This window comes from Coptis chinensis, chromosome 6 (genome assembly GCF_015680905.1).
Source record: "Coptis chinensis isolate HL-2020 chromosome 6, ASM1568090v1, whole genome shotgun sequence".
Classification (NCBI taxonomy): Eukaryota; Viridiplantae; Streptophyta; class Magnoliopsida; order Ranunculales; family Ranunculaceae; genus Coptis; species Coptis chinensis.
Window position 1 is genome coordinate 88044247 of NC_141461.1, and position 21065 is coordinate 88065311.

A 21065-nucleotide genomic window follows, 5' to 3' on the forward strand; every position below is an offset into this window, starting at 1 on the left:
GATCAGAAACAACTATTAAGGGAGGTCCGGAGTCGTGCAAAATGCAACCATGTCACCAATACCTCCAATTAGAGTTATCGACTTTTGTATAATTAAAATATAAAGAGTTCCGATCCACTGGAACTTCTACCAAAGCTACACGCATGTACTATACTTTAGTGTGCATAGCAAAAGGGTCTAAAAGCATAAAAGAGGCAAAGAAAAAAAGTACAAGAATTGAATAATGGCAATGTTCGTCTCGCAAAAGAAACAAAAACAGCATATATAGTTTAAAAAGATTGCTTCCCTTTTGCCCAACTACAACCTAGCATTTTTCAGAACATGGATCGCAAGAGATACACAATGGAACACTTTAACATTGCAATCCAAATGATAAATTATAAAAAAAAAAAATCGTCTCGCAAAAGAAACAAAAACAGCATAGTCTAAAAACATTGCTTCTTTTTCAAGGGAAATCGAAGTTTTCTAGTATTAGATCGGTACAATTATCTCCAACATTGGCTTTCTAATCTGACGGGTCATAACTTTTTGGTTCATGCAGTTATTATTATGCTGGGACAACAAAGTATGATAAAATGTACAATGCAATATGAACTAAATTCGTCCCTGACTAATAAGACGCCCATTAGCCTTTAGGCACACAAATTAAGATTTTACGATGGGACAAATGAACCTCCTCAGCTGACGTTCAAAGTTTATTACAATATGAGCGATTCGATAAGTTAATACTTCTTGCAGCTTATAAGTGGGAGAATGGATAGTGTATATAGAGCACGTCAAAAGTTTAAGCTAGAGAGAGAGGACATACATCTGTAATGAAAAAGTCAGGTCTTTTGGTTTGGGAGCAATAGATAATGAACAAACAATGAGTCCAGCCAACACACAATAGCTAAAGAGATGTCAAACAAATAGGTATGGCGTGGAGATGTGTGATGTGTGTAGCAGCTATTATAAAAGATTTATATAGCATTGGATCAATCAGTATCTTTGAGTAGTAGTTTCCTAATTGGAATCAACTTAGATTAGATTTTTATAGATATCAGATATAATTTAATATATATATATATATATATATATATATATATATATATATATATAATATATATATATACTAAGAGATAAAAGATAAAAATTGTTTTTATCCTTTATAACTCTTAAAATAAATTGATTTATGAACGTAGGATCATCCCAAAACTGCTTTCTCCCGGACCGCTCGATATAACAGCATAAAAAACCAAACTGCTTTATTATATAGATATAGATAAATGGATTTTTATTATGATTTGATTTTGATTTGGCTCTATTCATTTTCATCAGTATTAAGTACACACAGCATCCTCAATAAGTTTCAAATGCAACAAATATAAGAAATAATAGGCTGGATAACCATATATAGAGAGAATGTAACTAATATAGTACCTTCAATTTGAATAAATTGGTTTCCTAGTGTATACAACAGAATAGACTTATATAAGAGAACACTATCAACACTTCGCATATGAATTACGAAAGTATATACAAATCAAGGCATCAAGTTTCATAAACAACAATGCAGACCTACTCTAACGGTTTTGCTAGAGTCTTCAAATGTTTATTGGTGCTCGTTGCACTCTGTGAGTGTTCAAGTGTTTATGGAAAAGTACATGTACGCTTAAGAAACGAGATTCTCCCCGGTGTAGGGTTAAACTTCCGTGTTCAATCAAGGGACGATGATCTTGGGTACCATACACTCTCTTACGGTGAAGAATATGAATTTAAATTTATTGCTAACTTTTGGGATACAACACTCTTCTTTTGCTCGGCGAATTGGTGGGACAGTACCGCCAAAGTTAGAATTCAAGGAAGCTTTGACATATACAAGAATAGAAAAGATCGACATATTTGCTGGGAAAACTGCACTCGTCTTGCAAGGCCTGATGGTGTATATGGAAACTATTATGGTGATGTTGCAGATCTATATATGATGTATGAATGGCCGAGGCAGATATACCCGAATCAACAAAATCAAACTATAGCTTGAAAGAAATTGTAGCACTAAAGTGCACCTAAAGGGTAGCATAAACTGATCTTATTTAGTTGAACTCGAGGTGAATAAATAAAATAGAATTCTAAAGTGAAGATGCTAATGTATGTGGATCAAGTCATGTTTCTTAATATTTCTGTCATATCTATATTATTTTCTTTTGAATATTAAACCTTTTTGGCATTCTAGTGCACACAAAACCTACAGTTGAGCATCAACTCAATCGCAATATTGTCTCAGGGATATTATGCTTCGTTTGGCTATAGCAGATTTACACATATAACTCCATTTTTTCTTAAACTCATTGTTTGCTCCGTAATTCAGAGTACAAACTTAAATCAACAATCAACTGTCACGATTTTCAAGTTATATCAAATCTGGTGAAAAATTCTTTTCATTGTATAGTCCAGTTGTCAATAAACATAGATCACTAGAAATCGTAACCCGTGATCAAAGACTCAAAATTCGGAAGAGAGAAATTGGCTATAACGTTTCTTTGCAGTTCATAACTCTTGAATAAGGTAGATAGATTGCCAAATATGCCAATCAGAGATACATATTGAACATACACCGGTCAACCTGGCAAGTTATGCGTATATTGAAATTTTCCGCAGAATTATATTATTGTTTTTTTTTTTTTTTTTTCATTTGCCATTAAGCTTCTATATCAAACCTCAAACACTGAAAAATACTCATCATGTCAGCTTTTATGCAGTCCAATGGTATGCATATCCACACAGTTTAACTTTCACATTCCAACAAGCAATGAGGACCCCTTACCCACTAACAGCATGGGCTCCGGCAAGGAACGGACACATGCAACACTCGATCCAGGATCTCTCTGAGGAACGATCCAAACAAAAGTAAAGGGGTTGCCAAAATATAGGCTACAACGTTTTTGTTCGAAAATGGGATCTAGCTCAAAGATATATATTAAAAAAAAAGGATGCATAAAGATACTCAAAAAGTCACTTTTTTCCATATTTCTTCCATACCAATATTATATATCAGAAAATACTGTACAAAGGAAAGATTGCGATACAAATTTGCATTCTGACAAGAACCAGGGACTGGTTCAGTCTTTCAGTAGCACTTCAGAAATTCACCTACAATCAGACGCTAGAACAGAACATGGCATTGTGTTTTTTACTAAAAACTTCAAGGGGGGTTCTTAAGCCGACAACCTGACCCACAACAGATAACCATGACAATAGATACTGTTGAACTATTTCCTCGTTTTCAGTCACAGACGCCTCATTATCAAAAAGAAGTTTCATCCAGTCGCTGGTACCACAAGGATGCAATGCGTACCATGGTCGGTTCAAGTATGGATGTTCCTACCATGTATCAGAAAATTGAAGAAGCTTTAGCCTTTCATAGTGAAAATTATTACTAAGCACATACGCTAAATATATGATTATCTACATGATGTCAGGTTTTTGTATATACCATTATGCCTAACAAATGATATGCTGGCTGTTCTACTTTTGATAGGTCTTTCCTAGTTTCAACTGATGCCAGTAGAAAAGAAAAGGATAAGTTCTTCATTGCAAGGGGAAAAAGTACCTCTTGGGTCATGAAGGTCCATCTAGAATCCTTTAGTATCTTCGACGAGTGATAAGGAAGATCTTTCTTAATGTCATCTAAAGCCAAAGGTTGTCCATCTACAAGTAGAAAGAGTCCATAAGAATCTTTTGGAAAAATGAACTCTTGGCAAGCAAAAATATACTACAAACTAACAAAGGGTGACGAGAAACAACCAATAAAGTAGTGGAACAAGATTTTAATATATAAATCATAGACATATGTGCACATACATGAGACGGCCAAGAATGTTTGGATAATAAAACCAGTAGCCTCGAAACAAGAGAGTTTTTAACAAAACTAAAGGAATATGCACCAATAAAAGTAGTGGAGAGAGGGTATCACTTTGTTTGATATGATATCCTCACTGTGCTACATTTTGGAGAAAACTTTAAGCAAAGATCTGTTAGAAAATCCCTATCTTATGTGGGAAGTACACTTCTCATACAACCATTAAAACTATATCATGTCAAACGAAATGTATATTAGATCATGAATCCTTGCGCTTAATTACTTACACATGATAAAAAGTACGGATATCTACGTACCACAATTATACCCTCGGAAATAAAGCGCAGGTACTCTGTAAGAACTGCTGCGTACTATGTGCAAGTCATAGAGATGTAGTTCTCGATCATTTCTTTGAACCTTATAAACAGAAAAAACTTGGTTATGCCATCAGTTAAGAAGAGGACAAAAAGGATGAATTGGCATACAATTCAACTAAAAATGATCCTGTACTTGTTCTCTAGTTTATACAACATTTGTAGAGCACAGAGTTTCTTTTGCGTCCTTCAATAATGGCATATAAACTATCAGGTTTCTTACAAACAAAATAATCATAAAGGAACTGAAAGGTATACCAATGTTGCATCATCAACAGCTTCTTCCTCTGTAGGACAAGTAGCCTCTTCTTTGCTAGAGCTTCCATTGTCAATCTCACCCTGTAAGACGCAGTTGCAACAGCAGAAAAGAGAAGAAGTAGAATTTTAAAAAGAGGAATTATAACTAACCTCAATAGATTTAGGACAACAGAAACCCTCCAAAGATAAATAACCTTCCACCTGACGTGAAGTAACCCCGAATGGCCTTGGACAAGGAACCCATGCCCATGGAGGAAACACAGGATAAGTTACTTTCCATTTCTCACAGAGTGCTCTTGCACTGATGTTAAAGTCATTTGGCGAGAGTGTACCATCCCAATTAGAAGAGAAACCCATGTTTATTTGATATGTAATAACTTGAGCTAACTTAAAAGTTAAAACAAGAAAAAAGTATATCAGTATATAATAGTCATCATCACTTACAGATTATTGCCTGCTCAAAAGCTTATGAAAACCAAGGCCCAATTTTTCGGGATATTAGGATATATCGGAGAGGCCAAAAAAAGATATATATCGGATATATCGATATGTCGGAGAGATAAATCGTTTTTGCCCATTTTGGTGATAATATTCAAAAAAATCAAAAAATCGGAATATATCGAAAATATCACCGATATATAATGATATATATCGGGATATATCGTTATATATCGGTCAACAGTCAACAAAATCGGTCAAAAGTCAAACTGTCCAACCAAGTCAAACGATATATATCGAATACATCGGAATATATCGCTGATATATATCTTTATATCGGTTTTACCGATATATATCGGTTTAAAAAATATTAAATTTTCGGAGCCGATATTTCGGATTTTTCGAAGTCGGATTACTGAAAAAACGATATATATCGGCAATTTTTCGATAAATCGACCGATATTTTCGGCCTTGATGAAAACTACAAATAAATGTTAAAAATCATTAATTTAGAGAAAACTTACTTGATGAAAGAAGGAAAAAAAATTTGGACCATTTCTCGATTTGTGCGTGTCATCCTTGCGCAGGGGCCATGCTAATCTTCTCTGTATCGTTCCAATTTTAACGGATGTCCCCGAAGGGACAAGCTTATGATGTACTTCAAAACTATATAAAGCTTTCAATGTACAGTATACCAGCCGATGTGGGACTATCTGAGGTGCGTGTTTTGGACTCTTCTTTTAACCTAGCTTATTTGTGTCCATGATTATTCTAACAAAATTCCGTGCCCTTATATTACAGTGAAATATAAAAATCACTCATCTAACAAGGTCTCGGGCTCTCGGCCCACCAAACGTATCTTTTGATCCTAATTCCATACAAATGTCACACAGTCTACCCACAAAAGTTAGGTCGTATCAAATTTAAAGCAAAATTAAATTAAATTAGATTAAGCAATAATATATATATAAACAGCATCCAAGAATATCGGCCGTTGGATCATAATTGATCAGATCAAGATGAAAAAGCAATATTTCAGAATTTGGGTTTCGAAATTTCTAAACAGCAAATAACAAACTACAATCATCAACAAACAACAAATTCAAAATCAAAACCACCGAAATCATCAACAACAAAATCAAACCACCGAAAAACCCAAAATCAAAACCCAAAACCCAAAATTCAACAAACTACGATCACGAAGGTTTTGAAAATTCATAAAAACAACAAATCATCAACAAAATCAAAACCACCAAAACACCCAAAATCAAACCCAAAAATCCAAATTTCATGGGCGATCCAACATCATCATAAACACACTGTGTTGAAGACTACAACCCTTTTCTAAATATGGAATTTTTTATTTTCTTCTACCCATGAATGGTTTTTTGGTGGTAGTTCACTTTCTATGTTGGTGTTTGATCAAGTTTTGTTGTTGGTGCAGGGAAGTCTCTGATGTCTGTAAAAGCTTCATTTAGTAATGTAGTAAACGTCCTACTTGACTGGGATGATGTGCACAATGGATATCACCGTTCATGGCGTGGTGTTTCTTGTGATAACCACAACTTCTGTTGTTTCAATCGTAAGATTTGTTTTACCTATTCTTATTAACTTCGTACTTGTTTTACGGCTTTGGGTCTTTTTTTGTCCCTTGGTATAAGAAGAATGTTGGTTATTTTTTCTCTGGTGTAGGAATCTGTCAAATTTGAATTTGGGTGGCGAAATTTCTTCTTCCATTGGTGATCTGAGGAACTTACAGTCCATGTATGTAACCCCTAACCTTGTATCATTTTAAAGTTGTATCAAAGTGTGAAGTTTGATTATTGTTGTTTTTTGGTGTGCAGTGATTTAAAGGGGAATCACTTGACTGGGCAAATTCTTGATGAAATAGGCAACTGTGGTGATCTAAGAACTCTGAAATCCCTCAACACCCTGGGTGGTTTGAAAATTTTAAATTCGCAATAAAAAAGGAAAATTAGAATTTTGTATTCATTACATTTGTCTAACGTCTTCTATTACTTGGGATCCCTATATGTGGGGGTTAATCAGGGATTTATCTGGGAATTTGCTCTATGGAGATATTCCCTTTTCGATATCCAAGCTTAAACAACTTGAGGAATTATAAGTTACCAGTCCACCCTGTCCATATTTAATGTAGCTTTTTAGTGTGTTTATGATGATGTTATACATGGATTTCGTTATCGTTATCGTTATTATTATTTTTGTTATTATTGATATTATTATTATTCTTATTGCTATTTTATGTGTTGTTGGCAGTTAGGAATGATGATGAATTGGGGTAAAGGTGCTTAGTTTTGTTAGGGTAACTGTGTTGTTTTTAGTGATAAAGGTGCTTGGCATGGAAAAGCTAAAAGCAGAGTTGCAAGCACGCGAGATTGAAATGTGGGGGGTACTTTGCCAGAGCGCGTTGCCATGCTCTTCCTGCTCAAGACTACTCCTTTAGAGATGCTTCCTAAGATGCTGTTAGCAAAGAAATAAATGGAATCTTTCTCTTTGGTCTGTACTAAATGGAGAAAAGAACCATTGCCGCTTAAATAGTTTGTACTTTTGGAAACTCTGTTGAGAGAATTACTCAACCTTTTGTGACCATCATCTTTCTCTGGGGTAACTGTGTTGTTTTTAGTGGTTGGATAAAGGTGCTTGGCATGGAAAGGCTAAAAGCAGAGTTAGTGATTGGCTGTACTAAATGGGTGCTTAAGACTACTCCTTTAGAGATGTTGTACTAAGAAGTTTGTTTGTTTAGTTCAATTAGTTATTACTTGTTGTGATTGGTTTGTGGTGAAGTTTAGATTTTTAATTTTGTTATATGTTAGAAAGATGGTGGTATTGTTTGCTCTTTGTATTGTAAAGTGATTTTTTTTTTTTGTTATTGGGATTGTTTTAGGCCTTAGCTTAGTTTTTGGTTGCTTCATAGAAAAATGAGTGGTCTGCATACAAAAGGAATTGGCCACGGTCTTTAAAGGCTAGCTTAAATGAGTTTTTGGCCGGGCCGGTGCGTACAAAAGGAATTGGCTTGGTGCGTACAAAATGAGTTTTTGGCGATCTTCTTGGCTAGGCCAAAAGGAATTGACCCGCTCTTTAAAGGCTAGCTTAAATCCTTATGCCCGGTTCAAACTCGACATAAATTGTTGAAGGCCCAGTTGAAACTCTCGTGTAAATTGCTTCTCATATGCCCAGTCTGAAACTCGTCGAGAAATCCTTAAAGGCTAGCTTCTCATATGCAGTTGAAACTCTTTAAACTAAAGGTCTGCTTTGTGACTTGTTATCGGTTTAAGGAACTTAAGGCGCTTTTAACAAAACTAAAGGTGCTCTAACTTGTTATGATCGAGTTCAAAATAAAACTCGAGAACTAAACCAATATCAATCAATATGCAATATCAATTTTTCCTGAGTAACTAATCAATACTTAATATCGGTTTTAGCTAATCAATATGCAATTTTCTCTGACAGAACGACATTGGAAACTTACATATTGCAGAAGCCTAAAGCCAAAACCTCTCAGCAGTGAAAAGAAACTCAAACTCAAACGCAGCAGTGAAAAAGAGATAATTACACTAGTACAGAAATTTTGAAGGCACCTGGAATCGTAAGTGATGATTCTCAAATTGAACTCCCTTTGTTATGTCTATGATTTATTCATATTATGATAAGGTGAAAAGTAGTCATAATCAGAAATTTAATTACTCTGGTAGTCATTTCATAAGTGAAACAAACATTAATGAAGTATTTAACTTAATATGCCTTTCAATATAAGTAGTCTCTTTTGAACATGTAAGGGTGCATTTAGTAAAGTACACCCATTTCTAATTCTACTAGGGATATGATGATGATTTTATTTTTCAACTTTAGCTGCTGCCCGGCTTCAGTTAGTTCTTGCCACATTAATGGAACTGAAAGTGTAAGAAACCATAAATATCATGGCTTCACTTTTAGTGATTCTTTTAAGGAACCACTTCTTCTAATCTTCTTCTTCATCTTTGTTCATCCAGCAGATGCTATTTCTCTCATTTAATCAAGCACAGGTTAACCAACCAGGAAACTCTATACACTAAAAGGAAACTATGTTAAAATGTATCAATCCATTTCATCTCCAACCCTTACTAATCAGTCAATCAACAAAGTTATAAATAAACCAACACATTGTTGGACAAACCCTTTCAGATATACGACCATACACGTAACAGCCATCTTCCTAACATCTATAACTGAATAATTAAAGTCGATAAGCAAGTGTCCATCTGAATAATCCACCAACTGGTTCATTCAAACAATAGATATTATACTAAAAGTAACGAGCAAATATACTACAAACCGATAGAATGGGGCATAAACTAAAAAGAACAGAATTTGAAGCAACAATTCTGTAAGCAATAACCAGAACATGGAAGAGAATCATGGAATAAACGATGTTGATCTTTAATGGAAAATATTGTTCTGAATGGACTTCCACGTATTGGTTTTCCAATGATAATGCTAAGAAACATTCAGGGTTCTATTTAAGAAGACATATGACATCTAAGAAAAAGGTAGGTTACAAATGTGCCAGAAGGAGCTACTTAAGGTGCAATTACTCTCAAGTATCAAGTCTGCATTCCATTCAAGAAGCAGGAAAGTAATATCGCTTCAAGCAAGGCCGAAAATATCGGTCGATTTATCGAAAAAATCCCGATATATAGCTTTTTTTCAAAAACTTGAAAAAGAAATATCGGCTCCGAAAATTTAATATTTTTAAACCGATATAACCGATATAAAGATATATATCAGCGATATATAATGTATTCGATATATATCGTTTTTTCAGGTTTCTTTTGACCGATTTTGTCGATTTGTTGACCGATATATGATATCCGATATATATCATTATATATCGGTGATATTTTCGATATATTCCGATTTTTTGATTTTTTTGAATATTATCACCAAAATGGGCAAAAACGATTTATCTCTCGACATATCGATATATCCGATATATATCTTTTTGGCCTCTATATCCTAATATCCGAAAAATTGGGCCTTGGCTTCAAGTATCAAATATAGAACCCAAATTTATTGCTTTTTTGATCGGCTATGATTCTGTCTACCCTAGCCGCCCGTATATATATACCTGAAATTTAGGTTGAAATTCTTCACTAATTCGATTGGATCGAACAATATTTTCTCATAGAGTGAACTATCTTTTTTTTTTTCTTTCTTGTAATAATAACAAGAAAAAATAAATATTTTGGCGTTTTTTAGCTTACTATCATTTTGGGCACACTCGATGAACATGAAATTTACTACACGCTATATGTTCATAAGTACAAAAATTGTGACATATAATTATCTACCATAAAATTTCACCATTTTACATATAAACATATGTAAAGAAGATAGAAAGGCCGAACTATAGACTTATCCTAGTAGAATGATGCGAAAATGAGAGCTCAATTCAATTAAAAGCTCGGCTGAAATATAGAATCACCTCAATATATATATATATATATACCTGAAATTTAGGTTGAAATTCTTCACTAATTCGATTGGATCGAACAATATTTTCTCATAGAGTGAACTAACTTTTTTTCTTCTTTCTTGTAATAATAACAAGAAAAAATAAATGTTTTGGCGTTTTTTAGCTTACTATCATTTTGGGCACACTCGATGAGTATGAAATTTACCATACGCTATATGTTTTTAAGTACAAAAATTGTGACATATAATTATCTACCATAAAATTTCACCATGAACATATGTAAAGAAGATATAAAAGCCGAACTATAGACTTATCCCAGTAGAATGATGCGAAAATAAGAGCTCAATTCAATTAAAAGCTCGACTGAAATATAGAATCACCTCAATAGACTGATGCGTAGATGAAAGTTCAATTAAACAAAAAAAAAACTCAAATATTTGACCCAAATCAACATCAATACCATGAGAATATAAACGATAGTAGATAGTAGAGGTAGACATAGGGTGTTTTAAGTAAACAATTGCATTTAAATTTCTGTGTATGCTTAATGTACTCAACACATATCTTTTATCTTATTTGGTTACATGGTGTTGGTGGGAAGAAATCGACTTTTCTTACTATTATCTGCCAAAACGTCTCACGTAATTAGAGATGGGAAATAGGCAGTGGAAGAGTTGGGAATTGGTAGTGGGGTCTATCGGTCCAAATTTAGTACGTAATGAGAAGTTTCCAATTCAATTAATAATAAAGCCCCTACACCTCCTAAACAAAACAAATCCATAAAGCCCCACAGTTTTGCCGACTTTATAAGGAAGAATTTTTTTATATATTGAATGACATATATACTCCTCTTACATACAACAATCCACATATTAGATTTGGTTTGGGTGTTGTGATTAGCAAATATCAATAAGGACAAATTGGAAAAGAAAAAATCATTGTCTTACTCAACCCCCACATATATATCTCTCTCTCTCTCTCTCTCTCTCTCTCTCTCTCTCTCTATTTTATTTTATTTCTTTGCATATATAAAAGTATTACACATCTTACATATATATAAATAATTCAAATTAAGCCCTTTTTCCTTTAAATTTCATTAACAAAAATTAAAAATTAAGCCTTTTCTCTTTTAAATTTCATTAAAATAATAATAATAATAAAATGAGATAGATAAAATGGAGGAGTTTGGCGTGCAAAATGTGGCAACCTAATAGATGTACACATGTACTATTTTTATTAGCTGTAACTATAGTGTTTGTGTTTTTTGTTTGAGTTCGTCTATCCCGAGGATATCCTCAAAGGGACGAGATCGAGACCGTTGGATGTGTGATCCAACGGTTCAAAAATAAAAAACAAACTCATATTCTCTCTCTTCCTTTTTGTTTTTGATTTTCGAACCGTTAGATCACACATCCAACGATCTCAGAACCCTCATCCTATGAGGATATTCTTGTGGTAGCCCATGCCTTTTTTTTTAAACTTTGGGCTCATGTGTAGTAAACTGTGCAACTGGAAAGGGTTTGGCACAATGGGTAATTATGATAGTGAATTAGGATAGTTTGATAGAGACAAAAAGCAATAGTCCACGGGTACGAAAGTTGTGGGGTACGAAAGTTGTGAGTTTCTGAGTCTAATTTCTTGGGCCCACTCCAATAATAATTACTAACATATCGAATGACATATATGTCCCTATTAAACATAACAATTTACGTATTGTATTTTGTCCGGTTGATGTTAGTAGATAAGAGTAACGGGGACAAATTAGGAAACGAAAAAATCCAGTCGATGGAAACGGAACTGCTACATGGGGAGTTTTCTTTATAGGTGAAAGATATATACAATAGAGTCCGGTTCCTCTATAACCCGTACAGAGATTAATCTCTGTAACCGTGTTATTTAACCGTTAAAGCTGTGTCGAGATACACAACACATGAAATTCGAGATCCAGATTTATATTTTGAAGTAAATATGTGTATTTCGAGTCAATCCAACGGTTAAATAACACGGTTACAGAGATTAATCTCTGTACCCGGTTATAGAGGAGCCAGACTCTATACAATATATATACACACAACGTGCTTTGCACGTGTTGGACAAAAGTATATGCCACGGCTGCTCTGACAAACTGTGCATATACTTTTCTTTCTTTTTTTGATGGTGATACTTTTCTTTCTTGATTTGATTTGTTAAGAATACTAGTTAATACTCGTGCCTTTGGCGCGGATTCCATAAAGAAGCATCATTGATAATGTGATTTAAAATTCTACATGCATTTACTATTTATTGTGATGGAAAAAAAATGGGTTATTTAACTTTTGGCCCTATTTTATATATGGATATCAACATTTGGCTCTCCTAGATTGCTTTATTCGTTTTTGTCCCCAGTTCTGTTAGTTAAATCAATCAATTTTAACTCCACCGTATGTTTTCTTCCAAATGACAACTTTACCCTTCTTGTGACTTGCACGTGAAATTGTAATGAAATATTCTATCATTTCATTTCAATTTGAAATTTCATTACAATTTCGTTTCATTAAATTCAAATAAAATCAACACGTGGAAGCTATCTAAAAAGTTAAAATCCTTCTTCTAAGAAACTCTTCAACATCGTCTTCTTCTCCAAGATCCTCATTTTTAAGAATCGTTAAAACCTCATGAGCCACACTACACACTGTCCAACCTGTGGCTGATGAGAACCAATGTTATGAATCACTATGTCCAGAAATATTTTGTAAGGAACACAAGAATCCTCTGACTTAGGATGAAAAGTGTATTTAATATGCTAAAAAAAATTATTCAATGATGTAGATTAGTTAACTTTGATAATTTTTGTGCCAAAGTAATGGAAAACATTTTGAAGTAAGATAGTAACATGGTACATTTCGAATAAGGAAATGCAAGATACAAAATTATTGAGAAATGTAATAATTACAAAATTATTCTTGTAGGACTTGTGGTAAGAGACTATCAAGGGGATTTTAACTCGTTATTTACAACAACTTAATCTATATCGTCGTACAATTTGAATATAATTCAGTATCCGCATTTTTTTCAGGGTTTTTTTTTTTTTTTTTTTTTTTTTTTTTTTTTTTTTAAGTGGAAATTTTATTAATAATGATAACGAGTTTTACAAATAATTAGGACAAGCGTGCAACAAGCTGCGCCGCAAGTCCTTTCTGAATGGCAAATCCTATCCTCCTAAAAACAAACTCGTTAGAACCAACTGTCATTACGTTGCAATCCATAACTTTCGCAATCTCTTAAGAGAGCTCAAATGATTTGTTGTGCCAAGAAACCAAAAGTGTCAAACCGAAAGGAATGAAACAATCTTTGGTTAGCTTTACAAGCCTCCTCGTGTTTCTCAATTTTCCCCGTCACGCTTCTATTAGTCGCTTCTCCAATCTCAAGGACTCCATTCCCAAGCCCTACCAATGGAGGCTCCGGTTACATCAACACACGATGCCTCCCCTCGGACCAATGTAGATCAATACATCCGCGGGCGAAGTGTCGATCTCCCTCATTCGGATCGGTGAGAAAATTCACAAGAGCCTCCTTCTTCACTGTACCCCTCTCCAAAATGCATCACATAAAAATATCTCGACATGATCATGTCGATATTTGAAACACAGGAAATATCTACAATATCTTTGCATGGTCCCCAAAAGCATCTAGTATGCTCTTTTTGCAAACAGGGCATAGACCACCATCAGAGTACAAAGGAATCATAAGACGGTACCGGAGAATAGAACGATACTCTATCGGCGACATACGCTGTCCAAGTCCCTCCATCGGAATAGCAAGTAGGAAATCCTTTGCATGTTCTGACTGTAAGCATCCAATGATTGCTTTCTGACGAGCAGATAACACAAACTCCCTCTCAAGACCAGCAACAATCTTACCATAGAGTGCTTCCGCCAAAACTTTTTGTGGTTTTAAGGGGATGGTAGCACTACACGACCATAGGCGAGGTCAAAATCGGGTAGACAGAGACTCAATGCACTGCTATCAACATCAAGAATCTCATCCAAAGGTACTGTGCCACAACTCCTAAGAATGTGGTTCTGAAGCTCAGAAGTTTGACAGCGGAGCGGGAAGCCACAAAAGCAAATGTAGAGACATCAGTGATACAATAAATACCTAAACCGCCTAGACGTAATGGGAGTGTTGATAAACGTCACTGTAAATCACCGAAGCCAGGACCATCAGAAACCACAATACCCTGGAGAACACTGCGGAGATGCGATCAAAAGTCCGAGCCTCTCGAAAAAGGATGGTGGACAAGTACGAATCGCGAAGACCAACTTAGAGAGCCCAACACAAGCTCGTAAGAGCGCTAACTCACACTGTGGATCTTCTAATACAACCAAATGGTCCATCAGAGTCATAGCCTTGTCAATGTGCTTGCGAGCAAGGCCCATGACAAAAGATGCATCAATGCTAACTGCACCTCCAGGCAACCTGACCCCCTGCTGAGGATGGGACAAATCTGAAGGAAAGAGACCAGGAGTAGAGCGACGTGGATCTAGTGTTGGCCAAAATATCTCAGTTTTGGCCACATTAAGAACCAACCCATAAGAAGGTCCTTCTTTCTGAATCATACCCAAAGCTGTCGCCACCTGTTATGTATCATCCCCGACCAGAGTCCCATCATCTAGGTACCACGCTGTAGAGCAATAATCCCCGACAACCGGATGGATCCATTAGAGAATAAGAGGATGCAACACGGTGCAAATAGAAGGGACCTAGAGGGTCACCTTCTTTGACCCGATGAAGAGTGGACCATATGTAGACATCCCCCACGTATAACCTCGCAGGCTGACCATACAAGTACTTGACCCAAGGGGCAATAGCTGGGCATCGGATACGAACCTCTTTCAACATGATAGTCCGATCAACCATGTTAAAAGCATTCTGAAAATCTACTAGCAGCATAGAAAGAGAGCTATTGTCGCTGTTAGCATATACCATACGGTTGACAGCGGTGTCTGACAGATTATCCATTTATGCAAAAAAAAAAAAAAAAAAATTAAATGAAGAAATAAATAAATAAACAATATTAACTATAGTAGAAGCAACATAGTTACATAGAGAAATGACGTAGATATTATTCCAAAAAAAATAGAATTACACATGAGTAGTAGTTATTATGAATGTCATGCCGATAGAAGGAAGGATTTAATACAATATGCAAATGAAGTAAATGTTGTACAAACATGAACATTGTTATTAAATATGGTATGAATTATTTGAATTAAAGAAAAAATAATAATATTGAGTAATGTTCTTTAAATTGATAAGGAATCTATAATTGTGCGCAACACATGAATGATAAAGAAAAAAATATATATAAGAAAATGGGAAACCATGTCTTTGTTAGGATGAAGGAAGTTTTTGAATTGATTATGTTGGAATTGTAATGAAATGCATTTAAATTTTGTACAACAGTACATAAATAAAAAAAGAAAAGCTAAATTGAAGGGAAGATGCTTTACAGTAGTAGAAAAAGAAATTTAATAGAAAACCATACCTTTAAGACCAATTCATTTGGGTTTTGTGGGCCATGCAATTTATAGAGGTGGGCAAAATGTACCGTTATATTTAAAAGTTTAACCAGGGGCGGCTCAAGGCTATTCAGGGCCCTAAGTGAAGTTTGAATAGGGGGCCTTCTACAATAAATACCAATAAAAATTGTTTACAACTTATTGCTTTATTTACGTTATTTCATCATATGAGTGCAAACCCTCATCCTTTATCCTGGCTTGGGACCGGCAATGTATTATCAAAAATACTTTGGCGGATTTAAAAGTTTTTTTTTTTTTTTTTTTTTTTTTTTGCGAAGAAATTTTTACATGTTACAAACTTCAATTAAATTTCATTTTTCTTACCTTTTTGAGCTGCAAAATCACTAATTAAATCTTTGTATTTAAGTTCTTCTAGAAAATCTCTTTCTATAGATAATGTAGCTAATCCACTCAATCTTTCTTGTGACATGGTTGATCTTAAGTAAGGTTTAATTAACTTTAGTTTTGAAAAACTCCTTTCTGCTGAAGCAACGGTTGCAGGTACTGTCAACAATATTCTATAAGCTATATAAGCATTTGGAAAAGGTTGTATTCTTTTTAGATAGTTCAATATTTTAATTGAGGATTCATTTTTGGTATCTAAAATTTCTCTTAGTAGTCTTAATTCTAAAAACAAATCTGTACCATCAATATCACAACTCTCTCCATGTTTCAGAAAACTTTCAAGATTAAGACAATATTCTTTAAACCTATCATCATCTATTGATTTCAATTTTTTCACGTCAAATAAAAATCCGAACGTTTCTTCAAAATTTTTTAAATGTTCAAATCTATTATTAAAAGATGATATCGCTTGATCAATTATATATAAGAAAAAATTAGTTCTAAATGATTCTTCAGGTGTTTGAGTTACTTCATTGTCAACATTCTCATCAAATTGTCTCTTTCTCCGAATTACACGTTTTTCACGAAATACCGGTTCTATATCCATTTGACGTGCAATATCTATGGATGCTATTTTAGCCTTTTCAAATCCTTCTTCTTTGTACTTTTAAAAAAAATGTGATTAGACTTTTTATTTGATTTATAGCCATGTCAATGGGCATATCTTTAGATTGTAAATCCTTACTAACCAAATTCACAGTAGCTAATATATCATACCAAATAACCATTCCAAACAAAAACTCATAATTTTCTAAATCATGCAATGCTAGACTTTCGGCTTCACTCTTTGTTTTTGGATCCTTACTAATTTTTGCTAGCTCAAGTAGAGCATCCCTAATTTCTGGCGCTTGAGTAATCAATGCTTTAACACTCTCAACTCGACTTTCCCAACGTGTTGGTGACAAAGTCTTCACCGTATATTTAGTTAAATACTTACATAAAACATCCCATCGTTTTGTAGAGGAAGAAAACAAACAATAAATACGTTGCAAAATTCCAAAAAATGATATTGCCTTTGAACAAGAATTCGCCATATCACATAATACTAAGTTAAGACTATGACATCCACATGGAGAGTAAAATGCTCTAGGATTTATATCTAACAATATTTTTTTGGGCCTTTGATTTTTTACATTTCATATTTGATCCATTATCATACCCTTGACCTCTTATGTCGTTAAAATCTAATTTATATTCTTCTAAAACACGTAATAGCTCATTAAAAAGTCCTTTACCCGACGTGTCTTCTACTATTATAAAGTCTAGAAAATACCCTTCGATTCTTATGAGACTTGAGGAAACATCTACACAATGTAATATGACAGTCATTTGTTCTTGGTGACTAATATCAGGAGTGCAATCAAGTATAACAAAATATTATTTTGCTTCCTTAATTTTCAGAATAATTTTATTTTTTATTTCAGATGCCAACAATTGTATCAATTCATTTTGTATATTGTGACTAAGATAATGAACCTTTAATTTATCATGTTTGATATGCCGAAGATGTTCTTGCATAATTGGGTCAAACTCTGCAATCATTTCAATTAAGCTAAAAAACAGACCATTGTTAGCTTCATAAATTTTCTCATTCTTTCCACGAAATGCCATATTGTTTTTAGAAATTGTCTTAACAACAACAATAATTCTTAGTAGTGCATTACTCAAATGTTCTTTTTCCCTATCAATTTGCTCTTGGATATGCTTATCAATTGTTGTTTTGCTATTTAATCTTTCGGTTAACTCATCCCAAAGTGTCAAATTATCAATGTGACCAGTAGAAAGTTCATGTTTTTTTAAGTTTGGTACCAATATTTTGCCAATCATCAGTCCCTTCACCGTTTAATTGAAATTGGGTGCAACTTGAGTTAAATAACTTGCAATAGAAACAAAAGACCTTATTGCAATATTTTGAATATACTAATCAATTTCTATCAAACTTCTATCCATTTGGTGCTACTTGGGTATAAAATTTAGCTGAAAATTTTCTTTTTGTCTTCATATCAATAGGAAATTCTACGTCACTAACTCTAATTGGACCCTTCTTAACTAACAAATCTCTTAGTTTTGTATCAATTTTACCCCATCGTCCAGGGTCATAAATATCTTGAACTAAAGAGTTGGATTATTCATTGAGGTTCTCATCAATACTAACAAGCAAATCTTCTGTTGAGTTATCATTTCTTTCATTTGTTTGATTTTCTTCAATGTTATCTTGAATAGAAACACTAGGAGCAAAATTTACATTAGGATCAGTATCAATGTGTTATATATTTTCATTATTATCCACTTCTATTAGTTGGTCAGGTTGTTCATTTACTAAATTATCACTTGAACTAACCGATTCACTTTGTTTATAGTTTTTTATAAATTTAAAAATAGCTCCTCTTTGAGATTCAATCGCCTCATCTACTTTTCTCTTTTCTTGACGTTTTTGATTACCGGATTTATGGGTTCATGTCAAAATAGTAAAATAATATGCAAGCAGCAAGCAATAAGCAGTAAGTCCTCACATAGTCACATAACATACCAAAAAATAAAATAAAATGGAAACAATCACCGTGAGATGAAGCTTAATTGATAGGCGAAGTCGCGTTTGAAGTATAGGGTAAAAAAGTAGACAATCCACGAGACCACGACAATCACTTTGGCTAAGTAAGTAAGCAACTAGTCTAATTATACCTGTTAAAACCACTATCCACTATCCAAAAAAGAAAAGAATGAGTTTAAGTGGAATTAAATTAGAATTTAGAATATAACAATTTAACAATTAAAGTAAAAAAAAACACCAACCTTTTCTTTTCTTTTATCTTTCTTGAAAATAGAGAGAAGAAGAAGAATATAGAGAGTCAGAGAGAATGAGGGATTATAAAACCAAAAAAGGCAAAAAGAAGATGATAGAGGTAAGAGTGTATTGTTGGTTTTATAAAGAGATGAAGAAGAACGTTGATTAGTTATGGAGGCGTGCATTATTTTGCTTGAGAATTGAAGGCGTGGGAAACGGTGGAGAAGCTGAAGGCGAGAGAAACGAAGGGTCTGTTCTCTGTATACCATTTTTTTTTTCTTTTTCAATGTAAAAACGTTTTTTTTTCTCTCTTACCAATAGTGGAGTGGACTGGACTGGAATATATTGGGGGCCCCTTGAGATGCGGGGCCCTAAGTCGTTGCTTATTTTGCTACATGGATGAGCCGAGCCTGAGTGTAACCATGTTAAATGAGTTACTATCCATCATTACAAATGAGTTTCATTTGTGCAAATGAATATTTGGTGTTGGAGAATTTGGATGGAAGAATTCTAACAACTTTGAAGTTTTTTTTTTGAAGTTGGAGTAGTGTACGTTTGTTACAGTTACGCAGTAGGTTGGAAGTGAAAAAATCCGTATGTATTTAACTTCGTGATTAAATTTGTTTGCAATACCTTTGGTAAAACGTGACTATTTGCTTCGTTTTTGAGTAAAAGACACTTCAGCAACTTTAAGGGCCAACGATAAAATTTAAAAGACATTGCGAATTTTTTAAGTTGTAATCACAGGTGGAACCATACTTGCCTGCAATAATGGGATAAAATAGTTTATGGTATGAAATAAGCTATATATATATATATATATATATATAGTGGGTGGGGGTGGGTGGAATCAATTAGCAAGACCCATTTGCACATCAAATTAAAGTACACATAGAGAACCCTTCGCTAGAAATAAATATTTAAGCAATCAGTCATCCCCGTGTTTAAGTCAAATGAATAACTCCAACACCACATTCTGCTTTATCATGTCATAATCAGAAAGTTCTAAACACACAGTAAACTGAAAATGTAGACGACTCGAGCAAATAGAAAACTAAAAAGTAGACGACTCAAGCAAAAGGAGTTCCAACTTCGAAGCACAAAATCCCAAACCGTGAAGTAGGAACGAAATGATATGATTGGGTAGTTGCCTAGCACACATGTCTTGTATCAGGGAGAAGACAGTCATTTGATATTTTGGTGATTCTTTTTTAAACGGCAAATCGATAAAATCTGTAAAACTGGATTGGACCAAATGGTTGAATAAGGCACCCACTACTGAACCCTTGATTTTTTTGCTCGGTGGAGTTCAGATTCTATATTTTGACTTGAAACCTCTTATCCAGTAATTGCAGCATCTAAATTGGTGGTTCCACCTTTTTTAACCTGTATTTAACCACAATAAGTTTAATGAACTTGAAGTAATACTGATATTTAAACAAAGAGAACAGAGGAATACCTCATCAATAATTTCTTTCGTCAGTGTGTCATCAACATCCATAGTAGCTGGGAAAATTTTGTAGATAACAAATGACTGGTGTATATACCCCCACTTTGTGGCTCATTAAGCCCACGGATCCAGCCCAATTCAATTAAGCCCAAGGGCTTAATCCTAGCTACACCTAATAACTGGTCTATTTATGAATATGTCCAAGTTCATTATTCTAGAATATAAGGATAGAGGTTCAAAGAGATAAAAATTCTTTTGACAAAATCAAACACAGCCCTCGTAGGACTCAATCTCTTCATTCATATAAAAACTACTTATTCTAATAATGTGAACTACGTTGAAACTTGATCCCTAGAGAATAGATCTTGGGTACGTAGGCAGCCATTATTTGGTTCAGTTTCATCTCCCCCAACATCAAATTCCTCTATTTCTTAGTGCGTTCTTTACCATTGCTCTCGTTGTGTTGAAGCAGGTTACTGCCGA

General features: G+C 34.2%; 1 protein-coding gene and 1 non-coding gene across 2 annotated transcripts; both read right to left on the reverse strand.

Annotated features, from left to right (window-relative positions):
- Nucleotides 1-2980: 2980 nt before the first annotated feature.
- On the reverse strand, nt 2981-5809 carry LOC147495181 (ubiquitin-like-conjugating enzyme ATG10). The gene is made up of 6 exons (XM_086563794.1): nt 5433-5809; nt 4621-4857; nt 4471-4551; nt 4156-4255; nt 3590-3687; nt 2981-3360 (listed from the first exon to the last, which is right to left on the reverse strand). Exons 2-6 carry the CDS (start codon nt 4825-4827, stop codon nt 3136-3138), a joined length of 711 nt encoding a protein of 236 aa, XP_086419920.1. The 5' UTR covers nt 4828-4857; nt 5433-5809; the 3' UTR covers nt 2981-3135.
- Nucleotides 5450-5552, reverse strand: LOC147495182 (U6 spliceosomal RNA). Its single transcript, XR_015200558.1, has one exon. It is a non-coding gene; the product is annotated as a U6 spliceosomal RNA (small nuclear RNA).
- Nucleotides 5810-21065: the final 15256 nt, after the last annotated feature.